At 38.8% G+C, this 16,131-nt stretch overlaps 1 protein-coding gene across 2 annotated transcripts in view; it reads left to right on the plus strand.

Moving 5' to 3' along the window:
* The window catches only part of NPSR1 (neuropeptide S receptor 1), a 105,402-nt gene that overhangs the window by 63,390 nt on the left and 25,881 nt on the right, over positions 1–16,131 (plus strand). Inside the window, exon 3 of one of the 2 annotated variants that reach the window (XM_006912056.1) lies at positions 7,557–7,660. The exons of the other annotated variant lie outside the window; for it this stretch is intronic. Coding sequence (XP_006912118.1) covers positions 7,557–7,660 — 104 coding nt within the window. The remainder of the gene's footprint in view (positions 1–7,556; positions 7,661–16,131) is intronic. 2 annotated transcript variants of the gene reach the window in all.

Here is a 16,131-nt window from a genome sequence, read left to right on the forward strand (position 1 = left end):
CCGCAGAGTAAGATGAGAACCAAATATTTCTTGTTACCACTTCCATCCCAATATGCTACAACTTAGGACAACTCAGCTGTCCTTGGGCAAGAACTGAAAAGAAAAAAAAAAGACATTCAGAGAACTCATCTCTTGGATAATAGCGAATGAAGCTCTCATCCCCTCCACTTGGATTTCTAACTATCCCAGACCATCGTGTCAATGCTTCTTACCAGGAAAACAAAATCTCATTAAAGGAGGAGACGAGTTGTCCGTTTCTTATATTTACGCTCAGAGTACACTTGGAGCCACGTATTGTGCAATGTTGCTTGTGTGCCGCCACGCCTCAAGGAATTTTGCCTTAAAACTGGAGTGCAGAGAAGAAACGGTAATAACTCCACGCCTGATTTTCCCTCATTTCAAGGGGAGCCTGTTGTTTGCACCTATGAGTGTAACGTACTTTACCACGCCGCAGTGACCAGCAAAGCGACCCAGGCCAAGCCAGTTGGCCTCATGCGATGAGATTCTTGGCGTTTGCACACAACAGATGCAAAGAGAAAAGGGTGTAGGAGGACTTGGGCTTCTTTAATTAGACACATGAGTTTTATTCATTTGGTGGACCAGTGGAGGAGAGGCACTCATGGCATTTATGACTTGTTAAGACTAATTGAAAATCTCAGAAACAAAACTTTCTGTGAAGAGACTGCTCTAATGAGAATGGATGTGATGATTATTTACCTAATTGAGCAGTAATGACTGAGGTGCCAGCTACTTCCCCAGGATTAATAAAAGGCTGAAGCATTGACGGTTTGGGCCATTAAGCTCAGTCAGTACTGAATCTTGACGAAAGGCACAGTGCCAAGATTATATCGGTATTATAAAATGAGACCCAAACTTAGAGACAAAAGAATTTAGTTTTTGGAGAAATAATTTTAATTGGCACTTAAGGACCTGACATTAGGTTGAGCGATGCAATTTCTATCGTTAAACAAACATTCGCAAAAGTTCTTCAAATCTTATTCCATTTAGAGTGTCCTCAAGCATATGGTGTGAAAAAAGAAAGCGGAGGAGAGAGGGACCCTTAGCAATATCAGAAATAGTTTCCTGTGCAACTGCAAGCAAACAAGCTATTATCACCTCCCTTGCTTTCAAAACAAAGCAAACACTAGAGACATTGAGTTGAGCCGGAAGCATTGTGTACCCTCTAGAGTCATAGGTGTTATCCACAGTGTCCTTCCAGCAAAAGCAGAACACTTCTCATCCTTACACGACACTGGGAGCTAAAAGAATCATAACATTATCTGAAATGTCAATGTCCCCATACAAATTGTGTTTTGTATTCAACAGCCCCCTTTTCACTTGCCAAGAAAAAGTTCCTGAGCTTGCTACGCGTTCATTATCCCCATAGTTCTGCTCTGCAAACATCAGCTGAGAGCATGTGGGAACTAAGAAATGGTGCTTCAACTTGTTCTCATGCAGGGCGAATCCTATACTAGGGCTTTGCATTTTCAGGCAGTTTGCAAACCTGTGCAATGGGCCAACATTTCCTCCTTTAGCTAGTGAACACTGAGTGTCTTGCAAGACACCAGGAAAAGGGATGAGACCATAAACATGACTAAGGCAAGGCAAGGTCACTGCCAATCAGGAGCTTACAGCCTAGCGGAGGCCTGGGGCTCCAGAGAGCTCTTGTAGAAATCTACTTGGGAACCGAAGTTCCCAACTGCGCTCCTCCTTCCCACATCCTGATTCTATAATCGTCGTCTTAATCTACACTGAAGAAGATGACCATGTGGCTCAGCCTGCTCTGTGAAACCACCTCTGCTGCGGCCAGCCAGGCAAGCAACAGCAGCAATAATGTCGCCATTCATTTAATGAAAAGTTAAATGAATGCTCTTACTATGTCATAAGACAATGGATGTTAGGGTCCGGAGACATGAAGGTGACTAAAAAACAATCTCTATCCTCTCATACTATAGTGGAAGTAGAGAGAAATACAAAAAATAGAATGCGTCAGTGTGTGATAGGAACTTTGACAGTACAGTAGAGAAAGACCTAGAGGAGGGAATCGGCCAAACTTAGTAGTCAGAAAAGGCTTCACAAAAGAAATAACCTTGAACTAAACCTAGAAGAGTTAGGAGACATCCTTCCTGTAGAGGGGCGTACAAAACCTGCCAAGTCAAGGGAACAGCATAGAGGAAGGGGCAGGCGGAGCAAACAGCAGGGAGCGGTCCAGGAACAGCAAGGGGCTCCCAGTAGAAGCTCTGTCAGCTTTGTCTTCCGAATCGCTTCCCTGGATGAACCAACACTCCACTGTATCTGCAAAACGCCCTGACCAGGGATGCCCATGACTAGCAGAATAGTACCTGGTGAGCTTGCTTTTCTGCTCCCACCTCTTGGGTTCTATGAATCAGAGGTGTTTGTTCCCAAACCAGTTTATGCCAGTTCTGATCATTATTCAAATTATACAATTAACAAACAACATTAAACAGTTTTCGCTTCTGTAAAAAATAAGTTCGATATTTTAGAAGACTCGAGTTTTTTTTCCTGAGTCACTAAAAAAAGATCAATAGAGTTAAGCTCAGGGAGTGCAACTATAAAAGAATGAAGAGGGTTATAAAAATTCCTACGATAAGATTCTGCCTCAAATTGCTTTGTTGATATCTCAAGTTCTCGCTCCAATTTAAAGAAACCAAAACTGGAAATTAAAAAAAAAATGCAATATTGGAGTATTTTAGGCCCCCCAAAAAGGATGATGTATAAAATTAAATAAAAGGCTTGGTCTTGCCTTAAAGAAATGACAACTAAATGTACATTAATGTTTTCTATTCTAATGTTTGAACGGGAGTTTGTTTGTGTGCTTCCTTTCTTCACCCAATGTTTTGATCGACTAACCAGCTACCAGTATCAATGTGCTAGTTGAAAGGCTTTCTCTTATAGTATGAATTTGAGATAGGATAATAAAGGAGCAGACTGAAGAGGGAGGCAGGAGGTCTCTAACAGTCATGATGTTGCATTCTGCAGACCAGGCCAAGTCCAGCCTGAAGCCTACTTTTATAAATAAAGTTTTATTGGGACACAGCTACGCCCATTCAGCTACAGGATTGTCTATGGCTGCTTCCTGGAATGGTAGAGTTGGGAAATTGCTACAGAGATACAGGAAGGTTTAGGCCATGCCTGCAGAAAAGGCATGAAATCCTGCCCCTTGTCCGGTTGCTTCTCTCAACAAAAAACCTTAGGCCACTGAAGGACCAAATACCATTGCCCTGGAGCAGAGGGAAAGGCACCGAAACAAACAATAAAAATCTCTCAACTCTGGGGGATGAAGACATAAAATGACTGGCCCAGGATACTACACCAATCTATGAGCAGTCTCCTGCCACGAAGGGAAGGTCATGAAACCCTCTCCCACACAAGACCTACCACAGACATAAGGCAGGAGTCTGACTGCCACAGGGGGGAGGAATTGGAATATGGAGAATGCTCACCCCAACCCCCAGGCCCCAGCACACGGATGTATGTAAGACTGAGGCTGAGCATGGACAAAAGAGACTCTACAACCACCAGCTAAGTAATCTTTGAGCAACAAGCAGCCGCAGAGTTACAGAAATACAAATGCAACTGAAAGCTGAGAGCGGAGCATTAAAACCCTCCAGCACCCCCAGCTCCCATCCTAATAGAGTGTCCAAGGAGGAAGTGAAGCCTGTAGGGGCTGAGGATGACCATAGCAACAACGACACCCAAGCCCAGCTAAGTTCCTGAGTGGAATGATTCAACCCCAACTCTAACAGCCTGAGAGAAGTGTGCCTATATCCAGCATAAATACTAGTAACCTCAGTCTCTTATGTTCTTTGCCATGCAATGTTTGCCATTCAATCAACATGTAAAACACAAACACACACACCCCGTTGTCAAGAGCCAAAGCAACTGAAAGAACCAGACAGATGATTCAGTTGTTGGAACATGAGATAGAAACTTTAAAATGATTATTATCGATGGGAAAAGACTTTAAAAAACACTTCATGAGAGAGAAACATGGATGCAGATAAGTACGTGATAACACGTTGGACATCATTAGTCATCAGGGAAATGCGAACTGAAGTCATGATCAGAGACCACTATACTCCTAGGAGAATGGCTAAAAGAAAACATACTGACAATATAGCAAGTCCCCCTTATCCACAGTTTCCTTTCCCACGGTTTCAGTTACCCGCGGTCAACCGCCATCTTAAAATATTAAATAGAAAGTTCCAGAAATGAACAAGTCATACATTTTAAATTGCACGTCATTCTGAGTAGCATAACGAAATCTCATGCCATCCTGTTCCCTCCTGCCTGGGACGTGAATCGTCGCTTTGTCCAGCATCTCCACACTCTATAATGCCCTTTAGTCATTTATAGAATCAGTTATCAGATTGACCGTCACAGTGCCACAGTGCTCGTGTTTAACCTTTATCTTACTCAATAATGACCCCAAAGCCATTCACATAACTTTCATTACAGTATATTGTTATAATTGTTCTACTTTATTATGAGTTATTACTGTTATTTTATTACTGTGCCTAATTTATAAATTAAACTTTATCACAGGTGTGTACGCATTGGGAAAACATAGTATATATAGGGTTTGGTACTATCTGTAGTTTTAGGCATCCACTGGGGGTCTTCAAACATATCCCCTGCAGATAGGGGCACTACTACACCAAATGCTGGCAAGGCCAAAGAAACACTCTCTCACATTTTTTGTAAGAATGCATAGACAGCAGCTCTGGAAAACTGTTGAGTAGTTTCCTATGATACCCAGGAGTGGCCCAACAACCTCACTCCTGGGTATCTATCTTTGGGAAATAAAACTTATGTTTACACAAAATCCTACACATGAATATTCCTATCAGCTTTATTTAGAATAGCTGAAAACTGAAAACAACCCAAATATAATGAGCTTATCCTCCTGTGTCCTCAGGTGGTTTCCAGGGACACCCAAGCCAGGAACCCATAACACGTGGTGGACTTGCTCTACCTCACATCCAAAATATCGAATACTCAGTCACCAATTCCTCCTCATTTTACCTTGTAAGGTATATCTCAAACCTGCATCCTTCTCTATATCCTTATTCCTATTTGACATACATTAAGTACTAATTATCTCTTTCTTGAATGTCTGCATAGTATCCTAACAAGTATAATGGTAGCTGCAATATCGGAGCTATCAGATTGATTCCCCCCACAACAGTAACTAAAGAAACCTATTGAAAACATGTGTTGGGATACATAAAAATTCAGTAGCTCTCACGGTGTAAAGGAAAAATGCAAGCTCCTTTAATTGGCACATGGGACCCTAAAAGGTCTGGATTTTTGTCTCTCCAGGCCCTTTTCTCGCCACTTCCAGCTGCTATTTTAGGCTTCAGCAACAAGGAACTGATGTTGTTTCATGAACACGAGCCATGTCATTTCTCATCTCACTTTTTCTCATTTCCATGACTTTGTGCTGTCATCTGTGCCTAGAATCAATGTCCTTCACACCCTTTTCCCCTGACCTATCCTTACTGACCTCTTAGGGTACTCTTTCATTCATCACTTCCCCCCACTCCACTTACTTGCTCCAACTGGAAACCCACACTCACATTTATAAGAAATTGCATCAAAAGAATAATAAAGACTGTTGTAAGCCTATTTTGGCTTCCCTGAATATAACAGTTTCCTAGGATCTTTCACTGAATAAATTTTAAAAAGCAAGAATAATAACATAAAAGTGATTAAGCTTTTAAAGTGTACCCTTTGTTCCCAAGGTCTTATTAATTACCATTTAGGAAAGGCTTATTTGCAAGGTACTCAATTACTTAGGTAACTGAATAGCTCTTTACTGATCAGATAGAGCAGCATTTGCTTAATAGCAGATAACGAATGCTGTGGCATAGTTTTATTTAGAGTCTGCTGCCAGATATGGACTTATTTAAGGTTGAGCTCCAGGAAAAAAAAAGAAAGAAAGAAGAAGTTTTAATGGAGTCTATTATAATTGTTCAGATAGCCACTTAGAGCTAGAGAAATATAAGTTTAGGGTTTTTTGCCCACTATTTTTAAATTAAGGAATAAGTAAACCCAAAAAGAAATTAGGGAAAACGGTGGAGTAGGTAAATGCTGTGCTTGACACCTCTCACAACCACAACAAAATTACAACTAAACTACAGAACAATCTCAAGGATGACTGAGAATCACCTGAAGTCTAGCTGAACAGAAGTCCTATAACTAAAGACATACAGAAGAAGCCACCTCGAGACTATTAGGAGGGCAGAGATGTAGATTGGGTTAGACTCACACCCACGTGTGGCAGTTAAAAATCAGGAGGGATGTCTTTGCTGCAGAGGTCCCTCCAGAGAAGCGAGGAGTCCCGGCTGCAGTCCAGGCTTCCCAGCCCAGGGTTCCAGTGCTGGGAAGAGGTTCCCACAACTTCTGACTGTGAGAACCAGCAGAGATTGTGAGATGAAGGGCAGCTGGAGTCCCAGGCATTTCTCTTAAAGGGCCATGCATGGACTTACTTGCTGATGGATGCACTCACTCTGAGCTTCAGCTCTAGGTCAGCAGCTTGAAAGGTGCCAGGGAAATACAGCAAGGAACTGAATTGTCTGGCTTCAGGGCAAGGGCTGGAAGGGCAGCTTTCTCCCAGACAAAAGTGCTGGCAAAAGCAATTGTTGCTTTATTGAGCCCTCCTCCGCTGGGCATGCAGATGCAGGCAGCCGCCATGTCTGAGTCTCCAACAACCTGGCTTGCCCTGCCCTCATGGTTTCCTGAGACTCCGCCCCCCCCAACTTGTGGGCACACCAAGCCATTTTGCTTCCAGTGGCTTTTGCATACAAATGGCCTGTATTGGCTCATGCTGCAGACTTTCCTAAAATCTCTCAAGGGTTCACAAAACCCAAACAAGTAGCATCTGACCTCAGCATGTTCCATACATTTACTTGAGCAGCCCCAAGTCCAGCACTATTGGCGGTCAACCTCAGTTTGTAGCTTAGCCTCTCCAGGCACCACCAAGTCCAGCACAGGTGGCAGCCATCTATAGATTGCTTGGTAGCTCTTGCTAGGTTGCCCTAAGCAAGGCACAGACTGTAGCTGTACTTGGCCTATGGTGGGGCCCCTCCCAGAAGGCCCTGGGGCTCGTACAGCCAGTGGCTAGCTTCAGATCAAGCCAGAGCACCACCTGGGGCCTCATCCAAGAACAACATATCCTAAGGGAAAACTGAGCAGGCCTTTTATTGATCCTCACACAGTCTTTGTTTTAGCACAGGTCTAACCCCAATCCCCCTTTAAAATTCCTCTTCTGTGACTTACAAGGTCAACTCTATGATTAGTATGATTCCCTTTCAATCATTACCAAAATCCTTCCTAAATGGCTACATCTAAGTAGTAACAAGTTCCAATTATAAAAGTCAAGGGATTCCTATCTTGCCTTAATGTTCCTCAGTGGCCTCCTGATAAATCAGAAAGGAAAAAAAAAAAAAAAAACCAACTCCAAGGAATTCATTTCTACTGTGGCCTGGCTGCAACTTTGAAAGAGACTGAAATTAAATTGTGTGTTTTGTTAGACTCTTTCACAGGACTGGTTAACATCTTGACAGATATCATTTGGCGATTCACCGGAGACTTCCTGGCACCTGATCTGGTTTGCCGAGTGGTCCGCTACTTGCAGGTAGGTAGCATCTTCCACATGTGATGAGACAAACTGACATCAAAATTAGCTCTTGCATTTCTCATAAGGAAAATAATATAAAAACCTGCACTGATGTGCGAGAAACTGCTTACTTCCTCCTAGTTAAAAGGACAAGCAAAATTTGTAAGATTTTTAAATGTGTTTCTTTTGCTAAAATCATACATGGAGAAAACACAAATAAGCAATAATAAAAACATCAGCATTCAAATTTCAAGCATTAAGTAAAATTTCTGGGTCAGTGTTAAGGCTTTTGACATAGTCTGGCTGTCTCAGTCCATTCAGGCTGTTAAAACAAAAATACTACAGAGCGAGGGCTTATAAACAACACTTATTTCTCATAGTTCTGGAGGCTGGAAGTCCAAGATCAGGGTGCCAGCGCGGCCGATGAGAACCTTCTTTCAGATGCAGACTTCTCATTTTACCCTCAAGAGACAGAGGGGCCCTGGAGCCTCTTTTATAAGCCACCAATCCCATTCACGAGGTCTCTGCCCTCATGACCTAATCACCTCTCAAAGGCCCCGCCTCCTAATGCCATGACTTGGGCTTCAGGATTTGTGGAGACACAAGCTTTCAGACCATATTGTTGCACTAGCTAAGCAATCTCCAGAAAAAGTTTCAAATTCTTCTTGTATTTTCTCTCTTCTCATCAACCTAATGCTGGCTACTGTTCTTTTGGAAAAGCTTCAGCAGTTTGTTAGAAAATAGGTATTATCTCTAGTTGTTTTAACTTGCATTTCTTGTAGTACCACCTAAATTGGACTTTTTAAAATATCTATTGCCATTTGAATTTCTTCTTCTCTAAATTGCCTATTCTTTTTCAATTCTTTTATAACCGGCATATTTATTTTCTCAGTTATTGCTAATATCTATTTTTTAGATTAAAGACATTTATATTTTGACTGTCAAATGTGCTTCGCTGTAAAAAGTATAATTGTAAAAATATACATATTCGGTATAAAATATTACATATGTACCATATACATATATTGTATTATTAATATGTCATATGTGTCCATAACATATATTAAGGCACTTCAACTAAGTATGGAAAGAATGGACTATTTCATAACTGGTATTAAGATGATTGTCTTCTGTTTCCGAGTCCTTAAAATTATTTTCCATTAACATATTGTACTTCTGATGCCAGCACTTCAGGTCTAAATTCTTGTAGCTTTAGAGAGGTATAATGCATTTCTACAAAAGCTTATCTTGCTGGATTCCATTTTACAGTAGGATTTTAAAAAATCTTTGCATCTATATTCATAAGCAAGATTATAATTTTCACTAGCTCTATTATTTTCAGGCCTTGGTAATAGAGTTATTCCATTTTCAGAAAATGAACAGAGAATAGTTACAATTAAAAATCTTCTTTTGTGCTCTGAGCATAATCTTGTAACTGTAGTAGATGTATTAGATCCCTTAATACTATCTAGAGCTGGTATTTTCTCAGGTGTATATTTAAATATTTTAAAAAATGTTTTAAAATTTCTAAATATTTAAAAATATTTTAAAATTTAAAGTATTCTTAAATTTCTTCTTGAGGATTATAGCTTCCTTGTAGGTAAATGTTTTCAATTGTTTACTGTATCCATTGCCAAGAAACAAATTAAGCCAGTACTCAGTGGCTTAAAACGATAAACAGTTATTATCTCTGCTTCGAGAATTCAGAGACAGCTTGGCCTGGCAGATCTTGCTAAAGGCTCATCATAAGGTCCATCAGATGGTGACTAGGACAATGGGCGTTGGAAGGTTTGGCCAGGACTACACAATTCGCTCTGAAGGAGGTTCGCTCACATAGCTGCAAGTGAGTGCTAACTTTAGGCAGAATATTCAGCTCTTCTTCACATGGGCCTCTCCACAAATATTCCTTAGTGTCTTCACAATTTAGCAACCAGCTTTCCCAAGAATGAGTTATCCAAGAGACCACGGTAGAACTAGTCTCAGAACTCATACACCGTCACATCCACATTATTCTGTTGGCCGCACAGGTCAGCCCCTATTCAATATGGAGAGAAAAGAGCCACAACGGGAATGAAACCAGAAGGCAGGATCATCGGGAGTATTTAGAGGCTGGTTGCCATACTTACCTTTGCATTTTTCAAAAACACATTATCACCTGTTTTTGCTAATTGTTAACTTAAAAATATCTCTTCGATCCAGAATTATTGGTGTCAGCAATATTCCTTCTGACAGTACTTACAATGAATATCCAGATAATACTATACATATAAAATATATTTTGGTGACAGAGCAAAAATAACAGAATAAGAAACTGATAATTCTCTCCTCCATAAAGGCAACAAGAAAACTGTTAAAAATTGTCAGCATCAAATTTTTAACCACTCTAGAAATTAATGAAAGGTTTTTAATAATCCAGGGAGCATTCATACAAAAAAAAAAAAATGGCTGCATTTCAGTAAGAAAAATGATATTTGTGGTGTTTGAACTTGTACCAGTCTCATCTCCGGTCTCTAGATTTGTGGTGGTCTTGAAAATTAACAGCTCGTATTTATAATGAAAACAGATCATCTGGCAGCCACTCAAGAGAGCAGAAGAGGGCCAGAGCTCTTTAGAAAGCCTCATTCCTAGGAAATCGTCATTATTGGATGTGTCTGGCAGTTCTCTAGAAGACCCCGCTTTGCAAGGCTGCCTTTTTATTTGATTCAGAACTCAGACACAGGGAAAAGCCTTTTTCCTGAAGGCATTTGTCAAAAACAATTACAGGTGATTGATTAACTTCACACAGGCCTAAGGTATTGTAAAACAGTTGGGGAAAACAATAGACTAACCTGAAGCTTAAAAACAAGCTGGTTAATGAGGTGTTCACAGGGGTTGGGAAATCTCTGACCAGTCTCAGAGTCCTGAGAATCTGGCAGACCAAGAGCATACTCAGGACTGCCGTGGTGCTCAGGCAGAAACAAAGAAGGCCCTAAACGCTCACCTTTGGCTGACCTCGAAGCTCAGGAGGCAAAGCAGAGTCAGTCTTCAGTTGCCTAGCTGAGTGTCAAAAGTATGCCCCATCGTTCACACAGAGCCCCTCTGCAGTGACTGGAAGATGTATTGGTTCCAGGCATTTGTTCATCAATTGTGACAAATGTACCACTCCTATGTGGGAATTTGATGTCCAGGGAGGCTGTGCTATGTGAGGAGTGTGAGCCAATGTGAAAACTCTGTACCTTCCATTCAGTTGTGCTGTGAATTTAAAACTTCTCCTAAAAATAATGTCTATTAAAAAATGGAATAAAGGATCCCAGAACTGTGAGACAATTATAAAACATGTAAATAAAATCAGTTCATGTCATCTATCACATCAAAAATGTCAAGAAGAAAATTTATATGATCATATCAGTAGACACAGAAAAGCATTTGACAAAATTCAACGCCTATTTATGATTTAAAAAAAAAAATCTCAGCAAACCACACATAGTGGGAAACTTCTTCAACTTAATAACATCTACAGCAAACCTACAGAGAACCTCATACTTAATAGTGAGAAACCACAAGTTTTCCTCCAAAGACTGGGAATGAGGAACGATGTCCCTCTCATTCCTCTAGCATTGCCCTGGAAGGTCCAACGAGTTCAACAAGACAAAAAAAAAACGGAAATCAGAGGTATACAGATTGAAAAAGACAAAATAAAAATAATTTTGTTCACCGATGACAAGATTGCCTATGTAAACAATACAAAAGAATAACAAAACAAAACAAAAAAGCCTATAGAACTATTACGTGAGAATAGCAAGGTTGCAGAATATAAGGTTAGTATATAAAAGTCAATTGTTCTTCATACACCAGCAAAGAACAATACTATTAAAAACACAATACTATTTATGTTAGCACCGAAAATATGAACTGCTAAGGCACAAACCTAACCAGATATGTGCAAGATAAATATTTTAAAAAACTATAAAACTCTGATGAAAGAAACTAAAGAATATCTAAATAAATGGATAGATATTCCATATTCATAGATAGGAAGACTCGCTGTTGTTAAGATGTCAATTCTGCCCAGTGTGATTTATAAATTTAACGCAATCTCAATCAAAATCCTGCAAAGTTATTTTATAAAGAAAACTAAAGTTCACACAGACAGGCGAAAGACACAGAAGAGCCAATGCAATGTTGAAGAAGTAGAACAAGGTTGAAAGACGGCCACTATCTAATTTCAAGACTTACTATAAAGCTACAATAATAAAGACAGTATGAAATTAGTGAAAGAATCAACAAATAGACCAATGGAACAGAATAGGGAGCCAAGAAACAGATGCACACAAATAGAGTCAACTGGTTTTTGACAGAGGAATAAAGGCAATTCAATGGAGAAAGGATAGAATAATCTGTTCAAGAAATGCTGCTGGAGTCATTGTACATATACGTGCGAAAAGGAGGAGGAGGAAGAGGAGGAGGAGGAGGAGGAGGAGGAAATTCCAACCACTGATCTATAAGTTTCACAAAAACAAACTCAGTGTAGATCATAGACCTGAATGAAATATGCAATACTATACAATTACTGTAAGATGACATAGGAGAATATCTAAGAGAGTTTGGGTTTCTCAATGGCTTTTTAGCTACAACACCAAACACAATCCATAAAAGAAAAAATTGAAAAGTTGGATTTTATGAACATTTTAAACTTCTTCTCTGTGAAAGACACCATAAGAGAATGAGAAGACAAGGCACAGAATAAGAAAAAAAAGTTTGCAAAACACGTTATTGACAAAGGAGTTGTATCCACAATATACAACAAACTCTTAAGATTCAACAATAAGAAAATGAACAACCTGTTTAAAAATGAGCAAAATATCTGAACAGACACTTTGCTAAAGAAGATATACAGATGACAAACAAGCATATGAAAAGAAGCTCAACATTATATGACATTAGGGAATTGCAAATTAAAACAAGATGCCACTATATACTTATTAGAATGGCCAAAATCCTCCAAAAAACAATGATATGAAATGCTAGCGGGAAGGTGTAGCAACAAAAACTCTGATTCATTCTTTGTGGGAATTCAAATGGTACAGCCATTTTGGAAGATAGTTTGGCAGTTTCTTATAAAATTAAACCTACTCTCACCATATGATCTAGCAATTGTGCTTCTAGGTATTTACTCAATTGAGTTGACAACTTACATTCACACAAAAACCTGCATGAGAATCTTTATAGCAGTTTTATTCATAATTGCCCAAATCTGGAAGCAAGATGTTCCTCAAAAGCCAAATGGATAAATAAACTTTGGCACATTGATATGATGAAATATTATTCAGCAGCAAAACAAAACGAGCTATCAAGTAACAAAAGACATAGAGGATAACTAAACCATGGTATATCCATATGATGGAATATTATTCAGCAATAAAAAAATGAGCTATCAAGACATGAAAAGTCAAGGAGGAATCTTAAATGCACATTGCTAAGTGAAAGAAGCCAGTCTGAAAAGGCAACATACGGTACGATTACTACTACGCGAGATTCTGGAAAAGGCAAAACTGTGGAGACAGTAAAAAATGATCAGTGGTTGCCAGGGATTTAGAGGGATTGAATAAGTAAGGCACAGTGCATTTTTAGGGCGGTGAACCTTCCCTGTATAATACCGTAATGGCGGGTAGATGACATTATGCATTTGTCAAACCCCATAGAACTGTACAACTCAGAGTGAACTTTAATATAAACCACACACTTTATATTAATGTGTCAATATGGGTCCATCAAGTTTAACAAACGGACCACACTAACGTAAGACATTAATAATAAGGGAAAGTGCGGGGCGGGGGGCGTTAGTATGGGAACTGTCTTGTGCTACCTGTTCAGTATTTTCTGTAAATCTAAAATTGTTCTAAAAATGAAGTTCATTAAATTTTTTTAAGTCCGCCCAGGACTTGTCCTTTAAATGAATCCAAACTGGCACTTTTTAAAAATAAAATATCTCTCTTTCCTCCCTTTAAGTCTCACTTCTCTGCAAAATTTTCTTTGGCATCATTATTCCTAGGTCATTTTTGTCAGAATTGAAGGGTGGGGTAGTGAGAATTCAAACATATGTCCTCAAGCTGCCATCTGTTCTCCAAATGGTATCCCATATGTTGTTGATGTGTAGAATTTTCATTGTTGACATTTATGAATTGACTATAATTGTACTTTGATTTCCTTCTTGACTCAAGTTAATTATAAGGGTGTTTAAATTTCCAAGTGGTATTAAAAAAACCCATGATACTAATTTCAGTTTTTATTGCTGGTTGTTTTAAATATATGAATTGCAAAAGTTCCAGTTTTTGGAATCCACTGAGGGTTTTTCTTTCCCTTGGTAGTTTAGTTTATAACCAATTTCTGAAATATTACCTAGATATTTTATAATAATGTGTATTATTCATAAAATATATTTAATTTTTCCTATCTATGTATTACTGTGTTTTTTCTCTGTACAAATGAACATTTTAGTAGTATATATTTAGTGTTATGTTATTTGTTTCATGTAAGTTTATTAATATTCACTTGCCATTATGAATCGTATCATTTATAAATATAAATAATTCCTTTATCCCATGTAGTGCTATTTGTTTTGAATTTAATTAGTCTAACGGTGCTATTGTAATGAATGCCTTCTTTTAGTTTTTAGTTGCTTGATACACCTTTGGCCATTTTTCTATCACTCCATTTTTACACTTTGATAATCATTTCATCATACAGATTTTTCTTCTAAACGGTCAGACTTGAGAAACGTTTTGTAAACAGTCTTTGTTTTAGTAAAGGAGCTTAAGTCATTTGTTGTGACAAATAGTGCTTGGTCAATATTTGTTTCAGTTACCTCATTCTAATATCTCTGTGTCAAATTTTTTCCTCGTTACTTGTTTTTTCTTATTTGATTATTAATTATAGTAGTTGGAAAAATAGCCCCAAAAGATATTCAAATCCTAATCTCTGAAACATATGTATATTACCTTATATGGAAAAAAAAAAAAGACTTTGCAGATGCAATTAAGATAAGGATCTTGAAATAAAGAGATTATTCTGTCCAAATACAATCATATGTATCCTTACAAGGGGAAGCAGAGGGAGATTTGACACAGACAGAAGAGGCATTGTAACCACAGACACAGAGATGGGATTGGTGTGGCCGCAAATCAAGAAATGCTGGCAGCCACCTGAAGCTGTTAAGGTCAAGTTCCTGATTGTCCCGTAGAGTCTCTGGAGGAAGAGTGTTCCTGCTAACACCTTGATTTTAACCTGTGTAACTGATTTTGGACTTCTGGTCTCCGGAACTGTGAGAGAATACATTTATGTTGGTTTAGCCACAAAGTTTGTGGTAATGTCTTACGAGTAGCCATAGGAAATTAATAATTTTTCTCCAATTTTATTCCACTCTATTATAGCTTATCTTTAATTTTAAATTTTATATGTCTCCGTCAAAGTAAAAAAAAAAAATGTCTAAAATGTCTAAATGAAAATTTAACATGATTTCTTTCCTTCTACCCTCTCCTCTCACTCAAGGTCCCAGATTTTTTTCCTGAAATGTTTCCTAACTATATTTATAGTTATTTTGGAAACATGTTGTGTTTTTCTGACTAATTGCTTCCCATAGCTGCTATTATTCAATCGTATTCCCTCTTCTTGAGTTCTTAATTTTGAAACAATTCTCAAACAGCAGAAATATTTTCTCCAGGAAAATTTTGCATAAAGACTATGTGATGTTACGCTTTCTTCCTTCTTACATATCTAAGAAAATTATTCTGTGCTGTGGCACAGAAATGATATTCACACAATTCTTGGATCATAATTTTTCTTTCAAAACTGAACATGTTTTTATCCTGTTTTCTGGCATTTATTTTTGTGGAGAAAAGCATGACAAGTTGAGATGCGTTTCTTTTATGTAAACTTTAATATATATATTTTTTACCCTGCCTAGATGTTTAAAGACTCCTGAAATTAAATACTCTTTTTGGCTGTATCTCAAAACAGATCTCTTTCTATTAACATTGCTTGCTCCTCTAGGCACTCTTTACTGGGACCGTCTTCCCGCCCCAGATTCTGGAGTTGCGTCAGCCACCTCACTCAGTACAGCCACAGGTGGCCACGATTCTTATGACCGTCTCACCATGACATTCCACCCCCACAGGGTTCACCCTTGGGAGCTCTCTTGCCTGTCCGTCTCTGATGCCATCTCCTCATCTGAATTCATGGTTAACACGTGGAAAACCCAGTTTTCTCTCTGGGGATAGCTGTCTGATTCGGGGGTGAAATTTGGCCACCGTTTTTCTTTCTGTCCATATATCGCGTTTTTAGCAGGAGGAAAATTTCTCCTGATATCGTTCACGGGGCCTTCGGTCCTCGGTCAGTCCTCAGAACCTTCTCCCTTCAGCAACTTTCTCCACATTAGTTCTGGGATACATTTGTGATAGTGTTATAGAAACGAAAATAATAGAGAACAATGTCATTGATTGTTATTTGTCTGA

Source organism: Pteropus alecto, unplaced genomic scaffold, assembly GCF_000325575.1.
Source record: "Pteropus alecto unplaced genomic scaffold, ASM32557v1 scaffold21, whole genome shotgun sequence".
NCBI lineage: Eukaryota > Metazoa > Chordata > Mammalia > Chiroptera > Pteropodidae > Pteropus > Pteropus alecto.